The sequence below is a fragment of the Ammospiza caudacuta genome, chromosome 9 (genome assembly GCF_027887145.1).
Source record: "Ammospiza caudacuta isolate bAmmCau1 chromosome 9, bAmmCau1.pri, whole genome shotgun sequence".
Lineage (NCBI taxonomy): Eukaryota > Metazoa > Chordata > Aves > Passeriformes > Passerellidae > Ammospiza > Ammospiza caudacuta.
Window position 1 is genome coordinate 36,800,652 of NC_080601.1, and position 23,395 is coordinate 36,824,046.

The 23,395-nt window shown below is 43.3% G+C and overlaps 1 protein-coding gene across 4 annotated transcripts in view; it reads left to right on the forward strand.

The window, feature by feature from the left end:
* The window catches only part of DOCK1 (dedicator of cytokinesis 1), a 278,248-nt gene that overhangs the window by 214,186 nt on the left and 40,667 nt on the right, over positions 1–23,395 (forward strand). For all 4 annotated transcript variants that reach the window (XM_058810726.1, XM_058810728.1, XM_058810727.1 and 1 more), the window contains exons 36-40: positions 3,862–3,902; positions 5,237–5,327; positions 9,064–9,183; positions 19,570–19,659; positions 22,067–22,171. In XM_058810726.1, coding sequence (XP_058666709.1) covers positions 3,862–3,902; positions 5,237–5,327; positions 9,064–9,183; positions 19,570–19,659; positions 22,067–22,171 — 447 coding nt within the window. The remainder of the gene's footprint in view (positions 1–3,861; positions 3,903–5,236; positions 5,328–9,063; positions 9,184–19,569; positions 19,660–22,066; positions 22,172–23,395) is intronic.

The following is a 23,395-nucleotide window of genomic DNA, read 5'->3' on the forward strand; positions in this document are numbered from 1 at the left end:
GAATCAATGCAAAATCACCACAAAATTGCCGCAAATTTGCCATGAAACCAATACAGAATCTCCACAAAATCTCCACAAAATCACCACCAAATCACTACAAAACTACCTCAGAACCACCAAAAATCACCGCAGAACTACCAAAAATCACCACAAATCGTGCAAAAAATCACCAAAAATCCCTACAAATTCACTACAAAATCACCAAAGATTGCCAAAAATCACCACATAACCACTGCCAAGTCATCACAAAACCACCACAAATCAATGCAAAATCACCACAAGTCATCACAAAACCACCACAAATTCACCAAAAGTCGCAAAATCATCACAAAATCTCAACAAAATCACCACAACCTCTATATCACCCAAAAAAAACCACCACTAAACTACCAAAAACCAACAGCAGTCCCACAAAATCAATACAAAAATCACCACAAAGTCACCCAAACCCCCATTACCCTCAGAATCCTGCACCTTTAGCAAAGGACTTGTGTCAAGCAGAGTGTCTGTTGGGATTCTTGTGGAAATTTGGAATGCTTTAGGCTTTTTCCTGTTTTTTTTCCTATTTTGGTGAAGGCAAATCTATGAAAACATGGATTATCCCTTCTTTAATTGTTTCTACAGAAAGATTTAAGGAGAAATGTTACAGGGCCTGTTCATTGACATTTACAATTGGTGTATAAACAACTCTGTGCTGAAAACCACTTGACATACAGAATGTCGGAGTTCTCTGCCATTTACTCCCAAAATTCCCATGGATTTGCAATCCCATTTATATTCTGCTCTCTGCTCTCAGCCCCTTTATTTAAATTATTTTGAATAAATAGGAATTGGAGGTACTATTTTATTCACAGCAGGAAAAGCTTGGCTTGTTTTCCTCACTAATGGGAAATTTCCTCCTCTTAGATCCTGAAATTTTGGAGTGTTCACCCCATACACAAAGCTTGCTCCTTTTGGGCTGGAGTTGGAAGCAATAATTGTTCCAGTTGTACTCAGACACATCATGGTCTTTGGTGGAGATTTAGAAAATGAGATTTTACAACCCAAAAGTCAGCACCCATGAAAAATAACGTTCAGGCACCCCAATATAACATGAACTAAATTTGATTTTTCCACTGTTTGCCACTGAGAATTCCAATCATCAAAGCTTTGATTTTGCTTAAATACATGAGGCACAGCCAGTGTTTATCATTTATGTGATCTGGCTGATGGATTTTGTTCAGGAAAGAGCAGAGCAAATAGTTTGCAGCTTTTTTTCTTTTTTATTTTTGCATATAATATAATTTTTAGCTTTTTTATTTTGCATCTAATGCAGTCCTGGCCTCGTGCAGTGCAGATTTACCCCGCCCCATCTCATCAGCCACGAACAAAATGGTGCCCACTGGAGCAGGAGAGGAGATGGAGGCATCAAATCCGAAATTGGGCGTTTATTTTTAGTTTGTTTTTCCTCTCTGCACATCAGAAAGCATCGGAATGTTTGGGAAATGGGCGAAGAGGAGGGACTTGGAGAGTTGTCACAGGCTGGTGATGCAGCAAGTGCTGTTGGGCTGCCTGCAGAAAGGTCACGGCGTCCTCCTGAGCAGAGCCCTGCTGGAAAATCCTGCCAGGTCTCCAAGCAGGATGGCAAACAGCACATCACAGTCACCACACACTGTGGCAAACTGGGAAAATTCCCTTGGAAAAGTGAAGTTGTTTCTCCTTCCCTTCATGAGAGCACTGAGAGCCTCCTCCCAGGAATTCTCACCATCCCCGTGGGGAAGGTGAGGAGCCCTCGGGGGTTTGTTCTCTCCAGGTGTCTCCCAGCAGCATCTCCTGCTGCTGGCTTTGGGCAGCTGAGTTTGGAGGCATTTCAGGTGATAGATTTTGTGGGTGATTTGCTGCTGTCAGGTGCAGTCACTGTGAGACTCCAAGCACAGCCCTGTGGAGCTGCTGGAATCCCAGGAAGGGACGCAGGGCGGAATTTTCCATCGCTTTTGGTCGCTGGGATTTCAAACCTGAGCTTGATTTTACACTCCCACTTTCCCTCCAGGGCCCACTCAGCCTTTTCATCCTTCTCCAGGTACCTGAAGTGAAATTCATGCCTTTGCAAAAATCCAACCCACGGCTGAAACTCGTCACAATTCCCACGTGAGGTCTCACAGAGTTCCTAATTGGGACTTTATTGATCCCCAGCTTTTCCTGGGATTAAATTTATCTGCACTGACGGTGGTTTAACTGGGAGGGTTTGATCTGCACTGAAGCCAGTGCTGCTGGGAAAGGGTCTGGAGCCCCACGAGGGGCTGAGGGAGCTGGGCAGGGGCTGCAGAATCCCTGAGGAGCTGGGCAGGGAATGGAGAATCCCTGAGGAGCTGGGAAGGGAATGGAGAATCCCTGAGGAGCTGGGAAGGGAATGGAGAATCCCTGAGGAGCTGGGCAGGGGCTGCAGAATCCCTGAGGAGCTGGGCAGGGAATGGAGAATCCCTGAGGAGCTGGGAAGGGAATGGAGAATCCCTGAGGAGCTGGGCAGGGAATGGAGAATCCCTGAGGAGCTGGGAAGGGCCTGGAGAATCCCTGAGGAGCTGGGAAGGGGCTGCAGAATCCCTGAGGAGCTGGGCAGGGAATGGAGAATCCCTGAGGAGCTGGGAAGGGAATGGAGAATCCCTGAGGAGCTGGGAAGGGGCTGCAGAATCCCTGAGGAGCTGGGAAGGGGCTGCAGAATCCCTGAGGAGCTGGGCAGGGAATGGAGAATCCCTGAGGAGCTGGGCAGGGCTCACCTGGAGCAAAGGAGGCTCAGGGGCCCTCGTGGCTCTGCACAGCTCCTGCCAGGAGGGCACAGCCGGGGGGAACAGGGACAGGAGCAGAGGGAACGGCCTCAGGCTGGGCCAGGGCAGCTCAGGGTGGATTTTGGGGACAATTTCCTCATGGAAAGGTTTGTCCAGGCCTGGCACAGCTGCCCAGGGCAGTTTGGAATCCTCATCCCTAGAGAGATTTAAAATCCTTGTGGATGTGGCACTTGGGGACACAGGGCAGTGCTGGCCTTGGCAGTTTGTTTTCTGATTGGAACCCAAAACTAATAAGCAGCTACATCAACTGAAATACTCCTGGAAGCCACCATTCCTCTCTGAAATGTGGATTCTGTCATCCATTCCAGTTCTCTTCTAAGGGATCACTTTTGTGTTGGATTTATCCCTCTGCCTCCTCAAACTTCTTGAATTTAACATTGAAATATATTTTTTTCAGTGAAGAAGGACTTTCTTGGTATTTTGTTTTCTTAGGTACATTTTAAATTTTGGAGGCAAACTTGAAATTTGATTCAGAAATGCCTTGAATGTCTCCCCAGTTATCATATTTTGCATTTACAATATTTGCACTGTTAACCAGTTTATCTCAAGGCTGGAGGCACTCAGAAGAGAGTGATGCTGATGTGTGACATATGAAACCAGACAAATAACACTAATCTGACTTTGTATTTCCAAGGAAACTGTTAGAATCCAAGAGCAGATGATGCATTGTTCAGAGTTCAATCCATGGAACAACTGTTGCTTAAAAATTTTGGGTTTGCTGTATGTTAAAAAATTTTCAGCTGAAAATGGTTAATGATGTGTGACTCGCAAATGCCAGCAGCAAATTTCTGGCACTATTGTTCTTGCAAATTCTTAACCTTTGCAATGAGACAGAAGCCCTAAAACACTGCAACATGAAACATGCCAGCATTTGATTTTGTGAGTTAAATAACTTGTGTTCCATCACTGGAGGCATATTTCATTTTGCAGTTTGGAGGCTGATGTTACGCAATTATGAATTTTTAATTTGGAGCGCGTTCTGTGTACATTCCAAAGTGTGAAATCAAAGACTTTGTAACCAAATTATGTTGTTTTTCAGAATTTCTACAAGGAGATCGAGAGGGAAGAGATGTACATAAGGTTTGTAAACATGACTGGTGACAAACTGCCTGACACAGGCTCTGTAATTGGGGAAATTAAGTTCATATTAAGCAGTCACTTGGGGGCTGGAGGAGAAGAGTAATGAAAAGTCACACCTTGGCTGAACCTGAAGTGATTCAAAAGCTTATCTGCACTGAGAACAGAGTGCTGGAAGTGAAAGTCAGGAGATTATCTCTGTCCCCTTTCTCCAAGTCCTTCAGTTCCATTACAATGAGCACTGAAACACTCAGGAGCCAGAATTCTTCTGCTGGTGAAGGAAACAAATAAGCTGAGCAAAGAAATGATGTTGCCTCCTGGTGAGGTACAAAATATGTGACTTGGAATAAAAAAACTGTTAAATAATACCTGACTGATACTTATTTTAAACTTAAAGCTTTCAAAATCTCTTTTCAGACGTGGGAATATTGTGCTTTATGTAAACCTCAGGGTTCACAGTCCCCCATTTGTGCTTTGGCTGACTGTTCCTTACACTGTTGTGCTCAAATGATGAAGTTTGTGTTTGTAATGCTATTTTAGGTATCTAAATGTGACTCATTATTCATTCTCAGGTGCTTGTTATCTTTTTGGAAGAGTTTTCACTTGTCAGCTCTCTTCCTGTTGTTTAAATGGTTTTAATTGGTCTTTTGGAAGTTTGCAAAAAGAATAGGAAATGGCAGGATTGATAATTGTGGACAAACACATGAAGTGATTTGTTGTTATTTAGGTCTGCCCTGTTCAGCATCTCTATAAAGACAAATTGCCTCTCATTGTCAAACCCCCAGCCAAATTCTCTCCAATTTCTGTTAACAAACTCATGAATATCAAACTTGAAAAGATTTTCACTGGCTTTTTCAAAATACAATTTTTAATATTTTTGTGGGGATTTCTTTATTTGTCAGTGTAAAAATCATCAAACAAATGAAGAGAATCCCCTGCCAGAGGTGTGATGATATTGAAGGTAAAGAATGAAACTTACTCCTGTCCCCATAGCTGAACTGTAAAAGTGCTCTGTCTTGCACAACATCTGGATGGGATTTATTACTCACCACAAGTCATTCTCATTGTGTTCAGTCAAAGATTGGACTCGATGATCTTGGAGGACTTTTCCAACCTGAATGACCCCATAATTCCCTGAGTGTCCCTTAAAAACAGCACAGTAGAAATGCAGATGGTCCTAAATGTTGTTTGCACACAGGAATGGGAACTTTAACCAATCCCACAAATATTTACTTGTTTGAAGATAGACTTGAACCCTTGTAATCTTCAAAATAAATGATTGAGTGACATTTTGAACCCACTGTTTTTAAGAGCCATTGTTTCTGTTCCTGTTTAAGGTACCTGTACAAGCTGTGTGACCTGCACAAGGAGTGTGACAACTACACAGAGGCTGCCTACACCTTACTCCTGCACGCAAAGCTCCTCAAGGTAAACCCCAAAACTCATCCTAAGTCTGGGAAATGCCAGCAGCAGCCAGCCAGGGGGGTGTTGGCACTCAGAACAGCTGCACTTGAAGCCAGTGAACTGCTCTGGGTTCTCATTTCCACATGGAATTCATCCCCAGAGGAAAGCACTGCATGGCAGAGCTGGAGCTGGGGCTGGAGTGAAGGGAATGTGGTCAAGTCAGCACCACAAAATGCAGATTGCAAATATCCAGACTGTTCAATGTGTGAAAGCCTCGAAGCAGATATTTTAGTAAATGAGCTCTCCACAGATCTTTTGTGCAAGGAGTGCTGGAGCCCCTGCTCGAGTGCTCTTGGGTGGCTGGAACTGATTTCAGAAAATTGCAGAGAGATTCAAATGGCCTTCTCTCCAAGGTCATGCCTTTAAAAGGTGCATATCATTTTAATGCTGTGTTACCCACTTTATGGCACATTTGAAGAGGCACAACAATACTGCTCCTCTTCAAGGAATGTTTGGTGTAGCCTGCAATATGCACAAATAACATGTTACCTGCACAAAGTGCCTGAGATAAAGCATTTGAGTGTTTAACACTACCCACTGCCAGCCAGAAATGGAGTGAAGCTGTACTTCAGAAGCATTAATCTCCTGAAAACATTCTGGAAAGAATATTTTGTGTGTGACATGCAGCTTTTTTATGTGCTAATGTCACAAATGTGGGAGCAGGTACCCACTTTGCTCTCCTGGTTGTCACTTAGGAAGGTGCTGCTCTTGCCAGCAGACACTTGTGTCATGAAATCACATTTAATACAGCTGAATCATCACTGAATTCCTGGGTTTATGTTTTAATTTTAAAAAGCAGTTAATGGGTAAAAAGCAGTAAAAATCTCAATGTGATAAGAATTAGAGGTTTTGGAAGAGTTTGATTTAGTCCTGTTTGTCTTCCTCACATTTCACAACCTGCAGTGAAATCTTTCTTCCTCAGGGAGTGCTGGATCTCCTTCCACCCCCCTGAAGGACATGACCTCCCCAGGGGCAGAGAATCAGGGACAGAATAAATGAGAATTTCATTTTCCCCTTATGTCCTGCTCATTCCAGTGTATTGCAGCCTCCTGGTGCAGGCAAAGTTTCCCTTCCCGTGGCAGGGGATGGAGCCAGATGGGCTTTAAGGTCCCTTCCCACCCCCAGCAGGCTGGGATTGTGTGATTGCACCCATGGTGCCCCTCTTCATCCAGGAAAGGGAGCTCATCCTCAGCAGCCAACTGTTCTTGGCAATCCTGGCTTTAATTTCAGCAATCCCCAGCAAAGTGAGAGTGTCAACTATCTATTTTGAAAAGTTGAAAAGGGGAAGGTGTTAAATGAGATCCTTCTGATGGATGCACTGAGAATTATTCCTACTTCTGAGCTGAGTAAACTGCATCCAAGCCATAAAAAGACTAAATATGATGCAGAGTGTACATGTGCAATTTAAATTAAGACACTCTGAAATGTATTTACTGTGTTTTAAAATCATTAGAGGGTTATTACACAAGGAAACATCTCAAAGATTCATCTGGAGTGCAGAAGCACTGTGCCCACTCCACGTGGATGAACCTTGTAGACAGGATGAAGGATTCACTCCCCTCCATGGGGGCTGTGTTCCTGAATAAATGATGGAATAAACCATGCCATAAAACCTCACTCAAACCTCACCTGCCATGGCCTGGACTTGTTAGACAATTTACTTTCTGTGACCTCAAATCAGTTGTGGCTTTTCTTAGGGGATGTGCTCAGGGAGCAGGTGAGTGTTTCACTAAATGTGCTCCTTTGAATTCAGAAAAGAGCTCCATGGGAAGAAATAGCCATTTTTCTTTCCTTCTCATGCAAATCAATGGCAAATGCCAGGGATGAATTTGTCACAGGTTTTCATCCCTGAGTGGATGTTTGTTTGTAAGTATAATTTCATTAGAGGCTGGAATTACTTTATTATCAAAGTGTATCAATCTCTAGCTCAGCCCTGAGTGGAGGGAGGAGTTCAGTGTTGCCTCAGGAGCAGCAGCACTGGGGGTGTGTAAGTGAGCAGTTGAGTGTTTCTGTCAAGCCTCAGGACAGGATTTTCAATGGCACTCATCATGGGCAGATATTTCATCCCAGTGATTTTAATGGGATCACATTGAGGGCAGGACTAAGAGTGGGTGAGAATTTCACCTTTAAATCTGCAAGAAGGCTCTGTCTGTGGAGGGAGAGAGGCCAAATTACTGCAAGCTGATGAAGCATGCTCAAGAAAAGAGATTCTGGTGTGTTTTCAAGCCTTTTTGTCAAAATTGAGGTGTTCAAAACTAACAGAAAATAGCAGCTCTTAGCATGCTGAAATAAATTGCATCACATTGCAGGCTCCAGCAGGTTTGTGTTATTCAGAAACAGAGTTCAGAACAGAGCTGTCAGGGGTGTCTGCATGACCCAAACACAAATATCTTGACCAAATCAAGAAGTGATTGGGTGAAAATTAATAATATATAGAAGGTAAAGTAGCAGTGATTCTGGAAATCAATCTGGGAGTTGCCCAGAGAAGCTCTGGCTGCCCCTGGATCCCTGGAAGTGTCCAAGGCCAGGGTAGATGGGGTTTGGAGCAGCCTGGGACAGTGGAAGGTGTCCCTGCCATGGCAGAGGGTGGGATGGGATGGGATGGGATGGGATGGGATGGGATGGGATGGGATGGGATGGGATGGGATGGGATGGGATGGGATGGGATGGGATGGGATGGGATGAACTTTAAGCTCCCTTCCAACCCAAACCATTCCATGATTCCTGTGATTGACATCTTACCCTTGATCTGTCAGTCATTGGGTGGAACAGCCAGAGCTGCTAATTGCAGACAGGCTGGATAAAGTTAATTATGCTTTCCCTGCCTCCAGAGATCCTCAGTGAGTTGGAGCCATCCCATTTCCCTGCCTGCAGCCCTTCCCTGGGATGCCTTGTTCAGGCTGCCCTAGGACAGAGGCTGGGCAGAGCTCCAGAATAAAGCAGGGATTGATTCAAAGCATCTCCTCCATGGATGCACCTTGGGCAGCACCAGAGCCCAGCCAGGGCTGCACCCAAGATGAACCAAAATGGCCCCAAAATGCACGGCCGGGCACGGGCTCTGTCCCTGGGATCAGTTCTGCTCCATTTGCACCTTGCAGTTCATTGTCCCATTCCAGCTTTAGCCCTGCAGTCCCACCCTGCTTGTTTTTCTCTCTGCAGCCCACGGGGTTTGTGCTCCTGGGCTGAGATTTGGGTCATTTGTCCTTGGTGCCCAGCTGGAGCAGGAATTGTTTTGTGTCCCTGCTCTGTGCACAGAGCTCAGCATCCCCTGATGTGAGCCCAGACCCTCACACTAAAGCAGCACAGAATGTGGAACACAGAAAAGCCAAACCTGAGGCATCACCTTTGTGCTGATGGATCTGGGCGCCAGGGTTTCTCCCACACAAGGTGAAGTGTTCACTGTGTCCCCAGCAGGTTGTTCCCATCAGCAGGCCAAGGTCACTCTCATCAAACTCACTGAGGAGAGGAGGCCACCTCCAGAAGCTCCCTCCAGCTGATGGATGTAATTAGCCTCCAATTACAGCATCCAAATAAATGCTCCTTGTGCCCAAGGAAGCAAAGGGCACAGCTGTGAAAAAACCCTTTGTTGGTGCATTAACTGCAGTACCACTCCTTTAAATAAAACCTCTCTTTGATTTCTCTTCAGAACTCATAGCTTTGGATTTGCTTTCACTTTTCTCTTTTTTTGTGTGTGATTTAGTGGTCAGAAGAAGCATGTGCAGCACATCTTACCCAGCGGGATGGATACCAAGCTGCTACTCAAGGACAGCTGAAAGATCAGCTCTATCAAGAAATTATCCATTACTTTGACAAGGGCAAGGTAAAAAGGGAAGAAAAAAAGTGCAAATGTATTTCATTGCTTTTCTCTCAAACTTATAAATTTAATAGTAAACATAGTTTGCATCTAGTGACCTTCAGGAAGCACTTACAGATAATGTTATTACAAAAAAATTCAAAAGAAATCAATGGTACATTTATAACTCATCTCTTAAGGGTAAATCTACGGGCATATGATGCCATGGAGTAAATAAAAAAGTGATGCATGTAATTTGGAGGACTTTTTCTGGCAGTTACAAGAGCTGAGAGAATCCTTCAGCTCCCCTTGTTTTTCCTCATGTACACCAAAATAATTTCCTCAGGGCCTGGATGTCTGTGGTTGATATCATAAATATCCTGGGATGAGGATATTTCATTGCAATTGCATCTTTTAATGCAGAAGGAAATTGCATTTGGCATTGCTTGGTGTTGGAGAGGAAGGGGGTTAATGTGGGAGACAGGGATGGATCAAGGTTTGAGTATTTCAGGCATGAAATGTTCCAGTATAGAAGTAGACATCTCTTTGTCAGAACATTTCAGAAGTGGAAACTTGGGGTTTAAAAGTAAACAGAAGTGGTGTTTTCTGGTAAAATTAGAATATTGTCCAGCCAGCCCATCCTTTCCAGGTGAGTTTTTAGCAGAATCAGATTAAAATCCTAGAATAAATGTGATAGGAACTCACATTTCTATCATTTTGCTAGAAATGTTGCTTAAAAAGTCAAATTTTATAGTTAATCTTAATGCAATATTTAAAAATTGTTAATGAGTGATGCTAAAAGTTGTAGTTCTATATTGGGGTAAAAATTGCAATTCTGGACTGGGACAAAATTTGGAAAAATACAATTCTGGAGTGGTGCACAAATGGCTGTTTGGGACTGAGGCTGCTGGAGGTGACTTGGGGACAGTTCCTGCTGCCCAAAAAGCTTTTCCTGGGTGAGTGAGCAGAATCTCATTTGAATGAGAGTCACAGCTGATTTTAAAGGTTATTTTAATCTTACGTTCCTGTCTGGAAGGAAAACCAGGAGTTGCCTATTTTTATTTTCTTGGTTTCATCTTGCTTTATTTTATTTTGTTGGGTTTTTTTTGTTTTATTTTATTTTATTTGTCTTTATGGCTTCCTGTTGGTCCTTTCTTGTGCCCAGGCACTGGGAATTGTTCTGCTGAGCAGCAGTTCTGTGCAGAACTCAAGTGCCAGGACTCCTGTGTGATTTCTGTGTCTGTGAGGAGATGATTTATTTCCAAACTGCTCTCCCCTACTTCCAGGTATTCCTCCTCTCATTTTCTGGTCACTCAAGCTGGTGATAATTTTGCACATTACTCCATGAAAAGGGAAATAAAAAAATCAATATACACTGAGAATATTCATCTTGTGTGATTTTGCAAATGTCAGGAAGCTCCAAGTGGAGGTTTCCAGTGTGGATGGAAGGTAATCCTCTCATTTGGGACATTCTGACATTAAGTTAAATCAACTTCTTGCATTCCTTGAGCAGTTTGCAAATGCAGCCCAGCAGCTGCTTTAGCTCCCCACGATCAGTAAAACACCTGAAACAGCCTTTGCTGTGCATTTCTGGGACACTGAACCCATGCCCAAACCAATTTCTGCTTTTTTTTTGTGCCATTATCACCCAGCTGGGTCCCTGGCTGGCAGATCCCACTTGTTTGATTTCCCTGCCCATTAAGTTAACAAGAGGTGTCTGCAGAAGGTCACCAGCCCTGGGCAGCTGTGCACACACTCCAGGCTTTTCCACAGGCTCAGCAGTTTTGTTTTCCAGTTGTGAGCCTGTGCCTCTCCCAACCTTCAGGAAACTCTTACAGATAATGATATTATAAAAAAAAAAAGTCAAAAGAAATCAATGGTACATTTATAATTCATCTCTTAAGGGTGGATATATGGGCATATGATGCCATGGAGTAAATAAAAAGTGGTGCATGTAATTTGGAGGACTTTTTCTGGCAGTTACAAGAGCTGAGAGAATCCTTCAGCTGCCCTTGTTTGCCTGATGGGAAGCTGTGGATTTGGGAAGGGAGGGAGATGTGCGACATAGATTCCATGTGTAGAAGATATGGAACAAAGGAATGTCCTAAAATTTGGTTTAAAACATTGGCTTTTTGTTTTTTAAAGGCTGGTGTAGTTCAGCCTCTCAAAAATCATGATCCCTTTCTCTTGGCAGAGTAATTTCCTAGGGGAACCCACAGTTTTCTTGTCTATTGAAAGCCAACCATGAGGCTTATCCTTAAATATTGGCATTCATGGGCAGGTGAATTTAGATTTAATCCTCCACACACAGGCTGGAGTGGAGTGAACACTTCACTGCTGGCCAAAAGTGCCTGAGAAATTTGTAAGTGAGAACAGGGAGCTGGACTTGCCCCAGGGCAGGAATGTGGCACCTCATGTGGGCTGAGAACAAAACACTGGCCCTCACCAGAGTCCCAGGTAATGGGAGTTCAAAATCCACATAAGGTTCCTCATTTTAATTTCTATTTTTAATCTGTTATTCTTAGGATGTTTGTTTATTCACCTGTATTTGACTTTTGGTCCTTGAACCAACCTTTTATAAAGCTGAAGTACAACTTTCACCTTTAGGGAAGGAGCGTTTCTCAAAAACAACTTTTGCATTTTCAGCTGTTCTACTTTATGGATTAGATTACTGATTAATTACACTCTTCATTCCTTTTCTAAGCTCCTGCTTTCCACAAGGAAAGTTGTTTCCTTGATACAGGGATCCTTTTCTCTCCTGGACCATTCTTCACTGCACTGCACTTCCCAGTCTCCTCTCCATCTCTCTTGGCTTTTGCCCTTAAAATCCTGATCCTCAGGTTTATCCCAGCAGTCTGACCCCTCCTTTGAGCTGCTCTCAAGTGTTTGCTCTCTCTGTGTTTTCCTGAAGCTTTGTGATTTCCAACAAAGCCCTTAATGCAGGGACTTTGCTGGAAATTCTTGGGTTGGAATGTCCCAAGGTGAGAAGGGAAATAGTGATGGGACTAAAGGGGATGGGAGAAGGGGTGACATTTTTCCTGTGGGAAGGAGCTGGTGGAAATCAATGCTGATGAGCTCCTGAATCCAGGGAATGCTCCTTGGCAAAAATAAGGTGTTTTTTTAAAGCAGGTTTGGTTGTGGAGCCACAAGGGAAGCAGCAGCATTCCTGTTCCTGCCTGCTGAAATGTGGGAATGGCCACAGGCTCAGGTTTGCTGGTGATGCTGCTGCCCATAAATCAGGACAGGTTTTCCTCTGCTCCTCCATAAATTGAAAGTGTTGGTCCTGAGGAGAAAAAGCTAAATAAATGCACACTGCTCATTTATTTCTGCTCCGCCTTTCTCCCCTCCTCCTCCAAAAAAAAAGCTTTTACTGCTTACAGCAGCCACAGAACAGAAAATACCTGAAATTATACAGCAAATGCCGTGCTTTGGCTTAAAAGGCCTTTTTTTCTGGCTCGTGGGATGACATCAAATGGCTTTTTCTTCCATCTTAACAAGTGAGTGGTGAAATTCACCTGTCTGCCAAAAATCTGTGTGAGGCTGGTGGCCAGCTCAGCCCCAGAGCTGTCCTGAGAGCTGGGAAGGACAGAGAGTCTTGGGAGAGGGAGAATACAGAGGCTGACCCTGTTCCAAATGAATATATTTATTTGTTTAAAGAGTTTCCAACCTGGCTATGTCTTGAATGCAGTGCTAACAATAGAGAAATGCTGAGTTTTAGCATTTTATTTCAAATATTAAGCCTTCGTGCTGGTTAATTAACAGTACCTGAAATTTAACCAGCTTAGAAAGTCCCTGACACATCAGAACATGGCACCATAATATTCTTATCCCAGACTATTTCACTGCTCCTGACCATTAACTCTGCAGGAGCTCAGAAATACCCTGAGATCCTCCTTTGCTGCTATTAACCTCAAAAACTAAATTGGATGCTGTAGTTCTTTCTGGCCAACAAGCAATCCAGCTTGAAAAATAAATTAAATCTCTGGGTTTTCCCTAAAACAGATCTCCTGCATCTGCAAAGTCTTGCCCATAACAATTTGCAGCTCATGTCTACACAACTAAATTTAGACTCTGCACATTTTTCTTACCCCCTGAGTATAAAAGAAGCATTTTCCTTCCAGTATCAGCAGCCTCTCTCCATGGTCCCCTCTCCAGATAAATTGTTTCTCCCATTAATGAGTTGTACCTCGTACAAATCCTGTGTAGGAGCTCCCTGTACAATTCATTTCTCCAGAAGACTTGCCATGTCCTGGGCAAAGCTGGGAAAGCTTCCAAGGCAGGAAATCTGTGAGGCAGCAGATTGGGAGTTATTGACCTTCAAGAATACAGATTTCATTTATCAGGATCCTGGGCCCCAGCCGGGCTGTCCTCACCTGAATAAATTGGCTCTGGAGCAAACAGCTGAATTTTTCAGAGGCTTGTGAGACACACAGTTGTGGGATCTCAGCACCTCAGGACGGAGGTGCAGAGAGGCTGAGACCACCCTTGGGGGGCTCGGGAGTCCTGGAATGTTGCCAGAAGTGTCTGGTGGCTGCACTTTGATCCTGCACAGGAGACAACGCCTGTATGAGGATGGGAGGATTTCACTGGGTGAATGGTGAAGGGATAAGTTAATTAGAGTGTAAGACACAGGGTTCAGGATTTCTGTACAGGAGGGTCTAAAGAAGTAAGATGGAGGAATTGGGGCGTGTCCTGTTCTTCTTCTTCTTCTTCTTGGCCTCCATCTTCTGTGGTGATGGTGGCACTTTGGGATTGGTTATTACTAGAAGTGCACCGGTTAATAAGGGTAGAAGGTATTGGGGAAAAATGATAAATATTGTACACGTAACTTCGAGTATAAAGATAAGTGACCGCCCCGGGGGCTCTCAGTGTGCTCGTGGCTGACTTGCTGTGCAGACCTCTGTTGGGCCGAAAGAAAATCTTTTAGATAAACAATTAATAAACACCGAGACCGAGAAAAGATCAGAAGTCTCTTCTCGTCCTTTGAAGCGTCGGCTGTCCAAGGCCACCCCGGGCCTTTCCAGGCCACCCAAACAGCCGAGAAACCGACACACAGTCCCTGTTTCTTTGAAAATGGTGGGAAAATCTCCAGGTTTAGGTTGGTTTTCTGTGATGTTGGAGGTGTTGTGCTGCAGCTGCACAAAGGAAAGGCCTGGTAATTCAGGAAATAGCCTCAGGTTGCATCAGGGGAAGTTTAGGTTGGATGTTAGGGAAAGTTTCTTCAGGCTGCCAAGTTCGGTATTTTCAGGGTTCCCTGTGGCAGGAAGGAAATGATGAATCTGACTCCATGTTCTTAAAAGGCTAATCTATTATTTTATAATATTGCATTATTTTAAAGAATGCTATACTAAACTATGCTAAAGAATAGAGAAAGGATACAGACAGAAGGCTTAACAAGATACTAATTAAAAACTCGTGGCTCTCCAGAGTCTCAACACAGCCTGACCATGATTGGTCATTAAGTAAAAACAATTCACATGTTGGATAAACAATCTCCAAACTACATTCCAAAGCAGCAAAACAGGGAGAAGCAAATGAGATAATATTCCCCTCCCTTTTCTCTGAGGCTTCTCAGCTTCCCAGGAGAAGAAATCCCAGGCAAGGGATTTTTCAGAAAATATGGTGACAGCCCAGGGCAGTGGTGTAGTCCCCATCTCTGGAATTGTTAAAAAACTCTATGGATTTGACACCTGAGGACAGGTTTTATTGTTCAGCAAGGTGATGGTTGATGATCTCAGAAGTTTTTTCCAGCCTTAGAGATTCTGTGGACTCCTGGGCCTCTGGAGCTCAGGGCTCTCTCCATTCAAGAAATTGAGTTCCATAATCCAAGTTCTCATTGCTCCTCTGAAGGAACAACTGGACAGCTGGGAATTCCAAACAGAGATGTTGGAGCACAGTGAGATTTTTAAGAGGCAGTAGAAACAAAAAGTGGGTGCTTTTTCTCTTAGGCAGAGGTCTTGGCTGGAGAGGGACAAAGTTAGACTGTCAAAAATGGAGAGAATCTTTTCCTTTTCTCCCTTTTTTACTGTGTATTTGCAGTACAGTAGATTTTCAGTACACTCCTGGAAGTGTTCCATTAAAGATAATGTGACACCCTGTCAGCAGGAGAACTTGTAAACTGACTTTTACAGAAACTTTAAAGGAATTCCAGTAATTTAAGCCAGAAACAAATGTTCTAATTGAAGCTGCTCTGCTGGGAGGGCTGGGATTGTTTAACCTGGAGAGGAGCAGCTCCAGGGAGAGCTCAGAGCCCCTGGCAGGGCCTGAAGGGGCTCCAGGAGAGCTGGAGGGGGGCTGGGGACAAGGGATGGAGGGACAGGACACAGGGAATGGCTTTAAGCTGTCAGTGGGTAGATTTGGATTGGATATTGGGAATTAGGAATTGTTCCCTGGGAGGGTGGGGAGGGGCTGGGATGGAATTCCCAGAGCAGCTGTGGCTGCCCCTGGATCCCTGGCAGTGCCCAAGGCCAGGCTGGAGCACCTGGGACAGTGGGAGGTGTCCCTGCCATGGCTGGGGTGGAAGGGGATGATCTTTAACCCAAATCATTCTGGTGTGATTCCATGGTCTGCTTTTCTCCTGTTCATCTCCACTTCCTTGCTAGGAAGAGTGCAAGGATTATTTAATTATTGTCTGTTGTACATGAACTAAATCTGGATCACATTTAATTTGAGGATTCATTTTTCAGGCTCTGGAACATTTAGAGAATCCATTATTAATATTAATATTCAGTAATATCTAAAGGCTTTGTTCAGGCTAGAGGAGGTGCAGCCTCTGCTCTGGTGTGTTTATGGTGCTGACAGACAAAGGTGGGAAGGTGAAAAAAAAATCAAAGGAGATTTAATTCTGCTAAAGTTGTTATTTAATCAGTGGCAGTGCTGTGGTACCTATAGGCAGTGATGTGTAGGCAGAGTGTGTCTGCTTTCAGAATCACTGAATGGTTTGGGTTGGGAAGGACCTTTAAAGGTCACCTGGTTCTACCCTGTCACAAGGACATCTGTCAGCTGTCCCAGGTTCCTGCAGCCTGGCCTGGGACACTTCCAGGGATCCAGGGGCAGCCACAGCTGTGCCAGGGCCTCTCCACCCCCACAGGGAAGGATTTCTTCCCAATATCCCATCTAAACCTTTTGCATTCCCAGACCTTGTTTGGGAGCACATCTGTGCTCATCCAGGAGTCAGTGGGAAGAACCAAAGGAGTTTGTCTACAGTGTTGATGCAAATCAAAAATTATTTAGGTTTCAGTTTATTTCCAGTCTCATTTTGGAGAGGGGCTGGTTAAATCTGGAGCACAGAAAGAGGAAGCAGGACAAGGGAAGTGATAGTCACACAATTGTCTTTGAAATTAAAATATGCACAAGTTATGGATGGCTGAAGTTCAGAAGAAAATGGCACTCAAAATGAGGGAAGGTTAAGTGATTTTGAAAGCTTTCACTTGCTGACTTAACAAACACCTGAATATTAGTTCAGCTCCTATAAATTGGTGCTGTATTGCCCTTCTGAATCAAAATGAACTCATCTTGGTGTGTGAAAATGTCCCCCTTCTTCTGCAACTGTGCCTTTACTCTTAAATTCATGGTAATTTTTGTTTAAAAATAAAAACATGTTCTGTATCATCATGCTAGATTAGATCCATAATATGGATAAAAACATTCAGATCCTTCCATTTGCAAAAATTGCGTTGCAGAGCGTTCAGGCTGCCTTGTAATTTCCTGCAGACGTGATCCCTCATTACCGTGATTGTAATTAGGCCTTCTGATGCGTTTTTCACCTTCAAGGCACTTTACAAACATGAGGCAACTCATGCTCATTCCAGTCCTCTTCCCCAGATAAATAACATTCTGAACCTTGTTGGAGAAATAAGTAAAATCAAGAGGAGGGGTCGAATATCACGAGGAGCTGCAAAGCAAGGTTAATGAAGAACCAGATTCTGCTCCTTGTGAGCGTTCATGGCTTTTTTATCTTAAATTAGGTCACCACTTTGTCCAGACATCATCCCAGCTGGTTTTTGCAGGACTCAGAAGCTCCTTTAACCTTGCTCAGCCCCACAGTGCAGTTTTCAGCCCTTATTTTGTCTTTACTTGGAGGGCAGGAATCTCTCTCAGGAATTTCCCTCTGCATTTCCTCACCTCCTGCACCATCAGCAGCTCCCTCCCTGCTCCTGCTGCTTTCCAGCCATTCCCACTCATTTTGCCAGGATAACCTTTCAGTCCATCCCTCCCCTTGAAAATTGGCTCCTTTTTTCCAGAGAGGAGCAGGGATGGCCAGTGAACCAATGGGACCCAACTTGGTTTTTGTGACATTGGCATGTTCCACGTGAAGACTTGCTGACCATTCATCCTTAATGTTTTATTCTTATTTTTCAAATCAGCATCTAGAACCAGGAATTTTTCTAAAAGTCTTATTTTTTCCAAGTTTTCCACATATACTAAGGATTGCAGTTTCACCTTGCAGATCAGTAGACAAAGAGAATTCACCTGGCACTGATTTTGGGGCTTTGAGTGTGGAATTTCATTTGTGTGGTTCAGGGTGTAAAATATCTCTTATTTGCACTTTCAAGTGCTTTGAAGAGAATGAGATTGAGGGATTTTTATGGGATGGATACAGGGATGAGTTATTGTGAAGGTTTCACCAGGTCACATTTCCTCTTCTGTCCCCAGCATCCACCTCCCACCATCCTTGGAAGTTGTGGTGCTTCATCCCAAACTCCCTGTCCCCAAAGGTGGATATTTTGGGGGGGAAATGGGGAATTGTGTGTTCAGCCCTTCCCCTCAGCCCTTCTCCATCCCCTCAGGATTCCACCAGGACCATGTGTGGCCTCATGCTGAGAGGAGAATGAGGTGGTATGGCCAGAGCATTTAAATTTAAGATGAAGGCTAAAGATAAAATCTGCATTTCTAACTTATTCTGAAACTCATTTTTATAATAAAGTGAGGTCAGCAATGCCAACCAGATTTCAGCAGCAGAGGTAGATCATCAAGTTTGATCTTAGGTAGCCTGGTGTGCTAATTTAAGCATATTTTTGGGTTGGAGTGGTTCTTTATCTTTGGAGTGGAAAAAACAAATGAAAAATGCACATTTAAAACCATTCTTGCTGCTCCTCATTAAGATTGTTGCCTTCTGAGGAGCTGAAGGATATTGTTAAATTTCTTTGGGTCACTTGAGACGGCTGCTGAATTTCATGGTTGAGGAACAAGAAGAAGAAGAACCAATGGAAATATAATGAGTATTTGTTCAAAGCAATATCTGCAAATTGCCTGTCCTGTCTAATACAGATTACAGATATTAGAGGGAGAGAGAGGTGATTATGAAATATAATCAATCACCAGCCTTGCTCCAAAGCCTTAGGTCCTGGGTATCTTGGTGGACGGGCTTTTACACAGTTTACATTAACTTTACACATTACTGGATGGGCTGGCAGGAATCATTTCATTTCTGAAGCTCTTTGATCATTTCACTTGATTTGGATCCAGTAAATTTGCATCCTGTGCCAGGGAAGGTCATGGAGCAGATCACCTTGAGTGCCACCTGGCCAAGAGCGCTGATGGCACCTGGGGTGTGTCAAAAATGGTGTGGAGCAGGACCAGGGCAGGGATTGTCCCTCTGTACTGGCACTGCTCAGGTATCTCCAATCCCGTGTCAAGTTTTGGGCCCCTCAATGATAAAAAAGTCATTGGGGGGCTGGAGTGTGTCCAGGGAAGGGAATGGAGCTGGGAAGGGGCTGCAGAATCCCTGAGGAGCTGGGCAGGGGCTGCAGAATCCCTGAGGAGCTGGGAAGAGGCTGCAGAATCCCTGAGGAGCTGGGCAGGGGCTGCAGAATCCCTGAGGAGCTGGGAAGGGGCTGCAGAATCCCTGAGGAGCTGGGCAGGGAATGGAGAATCCCTGAGGAGCTGGGCAGGGCTCACCTGGAGCAAAGGAGGCTCAGGGGCCCTCGTGGCTCTGCACAGCTCCTGCCAGGAGGGCACAGCCGGGGGGAACAGGGACAGGAGCAGAGGGAACGGCCTCAGGCTGGGCCAGGGCAGCTCAGGGTGGATTTTGGGGACAATTTCCTCATTGAAAGGTTTGTGCAGGCCTGGCACAGCTGCCCAGGGCAGTGCTGGAGTCCCCATCCCTGGAAGGATTTAAAATCCATGTGGATGTGGCACTTGGGGACACGGCACAGTGGTGGCCTTGGCAGTGCTAAGAATTGCTGGACTCGGTGAACTTGGAGGGCTTTTCCAGCCTCAACAACTCCATGAATAGAGACATTTATGACCCCAGCACAGCTCTTTGCACGTCAGATGCTCAGTGTTTTCAGGCATGTGACACAATTCATTTGGTTGCTTTATCCAGATTTATTTGATTCTAATGTTGATGTTTAACCAAGGTATGTAATTCAGCTTCTTTTTGTTGTTTTGTGATTTTTTTTTTTCCAACAGATGTGGGAAGAGGCCATTGCCTTGGGTAAAGAACTTGCAGAACAGTATGAAAATGAAATGTTTGATTATGAACAACTCAGTGAACTGCTGGTAGGTTTTTTTAATGACATAGACACTGCAATAATTTATTTCAGAGTTGAATTTCTAAGCTTTTAAAATTATATAAAAAATACTATATCAATGACAGTAAAATTCAGAAAAAAATACCCATCATGGTTTTGTTGGACCAATGTCAATTAACTGGCTACCAGTGGATTGTCTGAAAAACATTGAATTTATTTTTTTTTAGCTGAAAGAAAAGCATTTCAGTAATGTTAAGCTGATTTATTTGGGGTATAAAAGGAAATTTTGAATTTAAATATAAATGGGGACATGGAAAAAAATCCCCATTCTCTCTCAAGTGTCTTTCTATATTCACATTTCTTTTTTTAGGTATGAATAATCCCCAAGCATTCATGTCTCCAGTCAGTTATTTTTGCCCTGACGTTACCCATTCATTATTCCTGCACCAATTTTTCCCTCCTGTTCTCTTCCAAAGAGATAAATGGCAGCTGTCACTGTCCCTCCTCAGGTCCCAGCCATTTCCACAGGAGTTGGGATGTGATTCCAGTTTGTTTCTGAAAATTCTTGACTCTAAAGTTTTTGATGCCTTTTGCTTTTGCCCTCAGAGTACATTTTCCTCAATTTCTTTGAATTATTTATCTGTTTTCTCTATCCCAGTGTGTCTGAGCTGGGCATTCCTGTGGTGTTGAACTCAGCTCCACACAGCCCCAGCTCACTGCTCCTGGTGGGGTGGGCACAGAATATTCTTCATTTCAGCATAAAAGGAATTGGGTAGGATTGTTCCTGAGCTAGAAATGGTTGTCAGAGGTGATTATTCACCAGGGGTGGCTACTCTCCCAAGTCCCTCAGTTTAATTTTCCATCTCCTTTTTGCTTGTACATGGGAACGTGAATGGGTTTGTCACAGAGGCAGCCACTCTTTAATTATCCTACTGGATCCATTTTGAAGAAGTTGGGATTTGCACTTTATTCATTGTACCAAATGATCACAGAGGGATTGAATGATTTGGGTTGGGAGGACCTTAAAGCTCATCCAGTTCCACCCACTTTGCCATGGGCAGGCACACCTTCCACTGCCCCAGGTTGCTCCAAGCCCTGTCCAACCTGACCTTGGATATTTCCATGGAGTTTCTCCCTCTTCTAAGAAAGGAGACCCAGAATTTCCAGTCCTCACATCAGACAATTAAGTTTATCTGCTTATCAGCCAGGAGGTGAGATGTCACAGAATTAGTCCTGGTGTGCATTTCCCTCACAAGACAGAGATCAAAATTTACTCTCCCATATGAGTCAGGTCTCACATACCCCATCAGCTTTTCTTATTGCTGCTGCTGAGCAGCTCTTTGTTTTCTCCCACAATAAAATTTAGAAGTTTTTTGTTCTTTCTATTCTCCCTCTTGTCTCTTTTCTTCCAGCAATATTAAATATTAGCCTCTAAGACAATTCACAAATAACAAAATAGTTTTGCTCCAGACGAGCTGAGAAATATTCAGCAGATCTGGGTCTTTGTAGTCTTGGTGCCATTTACAGTTATCTGTCGTGTGGGAGCAGCACTAAACCTCCCCCCATATCAAAAGTCATTCTCTTTGCAGAAATAATAGACTAAAAATAAGTTAATGAACAGATCTTCTAAAGCTGCTCATTTGCTATTATTTCATCATTAGAGATAAAGAAGAAGTCGGCGTCGAAAGCAGATGGCGTCTGACACGCGTGTGTTTATTCCAACATTTACATTTTCCTGCAATTCTCAACTGCCTGCTTTCCATATGCAAATTCATGGTTGTAAATATGGAAGAGAAGTAGTAGAAAAATGTAATGAGGTGTAAGGGCCCAAAACTGACAAGTCAGCACCATTGGGATGAACTGTGAGTGGCTTCATCCTTCCGGTGTTTTGGCAATGGAAGTGTCACAACTGGAATTTTAGATTGCCTTGCAAATTCCAGACCTTCACTGCCATTGAAATAGTGGATGGGAATCAGTGAGGTTCACCAAGATGAGGTCCATCAAAATTGAGATATTGGATATGGAACAGTAAGGTTCATAGTGATGAAGTTCATCAAAATTGAGATGTTGGATATAGAGCATTCATGAAGATGAGGGCCCTCAAAATTGAGATATTGGATATGGAACAATGAGGTTCACAATGATGAAGTTCATCAAAATTGAGATATTGTATATGGAGCAGTGACGTTCACCATGATAAGGTGAAATTCATCAAAATTGAGATATTCCTTAGGGAACAGTCAGATTCACTATGGTGAGTAGAAAAATCATGGCTACAGAGTCTGGTATTTCCAAATATTGCCATGAATCTGATATAAAGGTGAGGAAAAACAGGGGAATGAAACATCTTTAATTTAGAGATGCATACAAGATCTTAAGTGTAAGGGATCTCCTAAAAACTCAGGTCATTCAAATCCCTCCTGTTTATTTTGCAGAGAAAACAAGCCCAGTTCTATGAAAACATTGTGAAGGTGATACGACCAAAACCAGATTATTTTGCTGTTGGATACTATGGCCAGGGATTCCCAACATTCATAAGGGTAAGTGTCACCTGTTTCCAGAGACTTTCCTTGCTCTAGAAATTTCTCTTGGCTTGGAGAAAACTGCCTCACATTGACAGGTTTTTTTAGGTGTACAAAACAAACACTGTTTTTTCCTTTCTGGTTTCTATGATGGAATAGTTGAATTTTAGTAGAAAAACTTTCTCCTCAAACATATTCAGTACTTGCTATTTCTTCAGGGTATCACTAGAAATGAAGATAAATGACCCAGTCCATCACTCGGGGTCATAACCATCTGAAATGGTGACATTTTTGCCTGGCAGGTTGATATATATTTATATATATATAATATATATATATGAGCATGGTAGAGAAACCTTTTGTATGACCATGTTTTCTGGTGAGTGTCCTTTCCAGCGTTGTCACTAAAATGAAGTTGACTATCAAAGGTGTGTGTGACACCTTTAATGGCAATTTTTATCATTGATTTGTGTGTGTCATGTGCCAATTTAAGACATGTGTCACTCGGTTGATGCCAGGATCATAGCTTTAGTGACATTTTAAGGGTTTTTTTCACTAATATTAGGATTTTTATGGGTTGAATTAGTGGTTAAAGAAAAGTGGGGCTATAACCTGTCTGAATTGCATCTGTATTATGATTCTCTGGCACTTGGCAGTTGCTGACACAGAAATAACCCATTATTATTTTGTTAACTTCCCTGGGCACCCTGTGCCAGGGCTCACCACCCTCACAGGAATTAATTCCTTCCCAATTTGCCCTCTGAAAGCCAGGCTGTTGAGTGCCCTGCTGCTGGAGAAAATCCTCACTTCTCCCTTTATTCCAGCATTCCCTGTGAATTACAAATGTATATACATAAATTACAGTTATACAGAGCCATCTATTATTACCTTTCTTTCCCCTACTGAGCTTTTCAAAAGGCAGCATTGCAGAACTGAACCCAACTGGGCAAATGTGAACAACTCCAGGTTCCTACCCCCAGTCAAAACACCCTTTTTTAATAAGTACTGCATAATTTCTTCACCAAGTATTCATTTTCAGATGAGTAATGAGGTTAAGCATATTCAGATGCAAATTTTATCCAAACTTGCTTTAATATGTTTGATCAGTTAAAAATATGCAAGTTGTCTTTTACATTTTCCTTTAGAATTTAATGAACTCAGCATGTAAGTGGACTGTATAAAATATCTCTTCATTTTTGTTACTGGCAAAGAAGAAACCAATGCTTACAAATACAATAAACT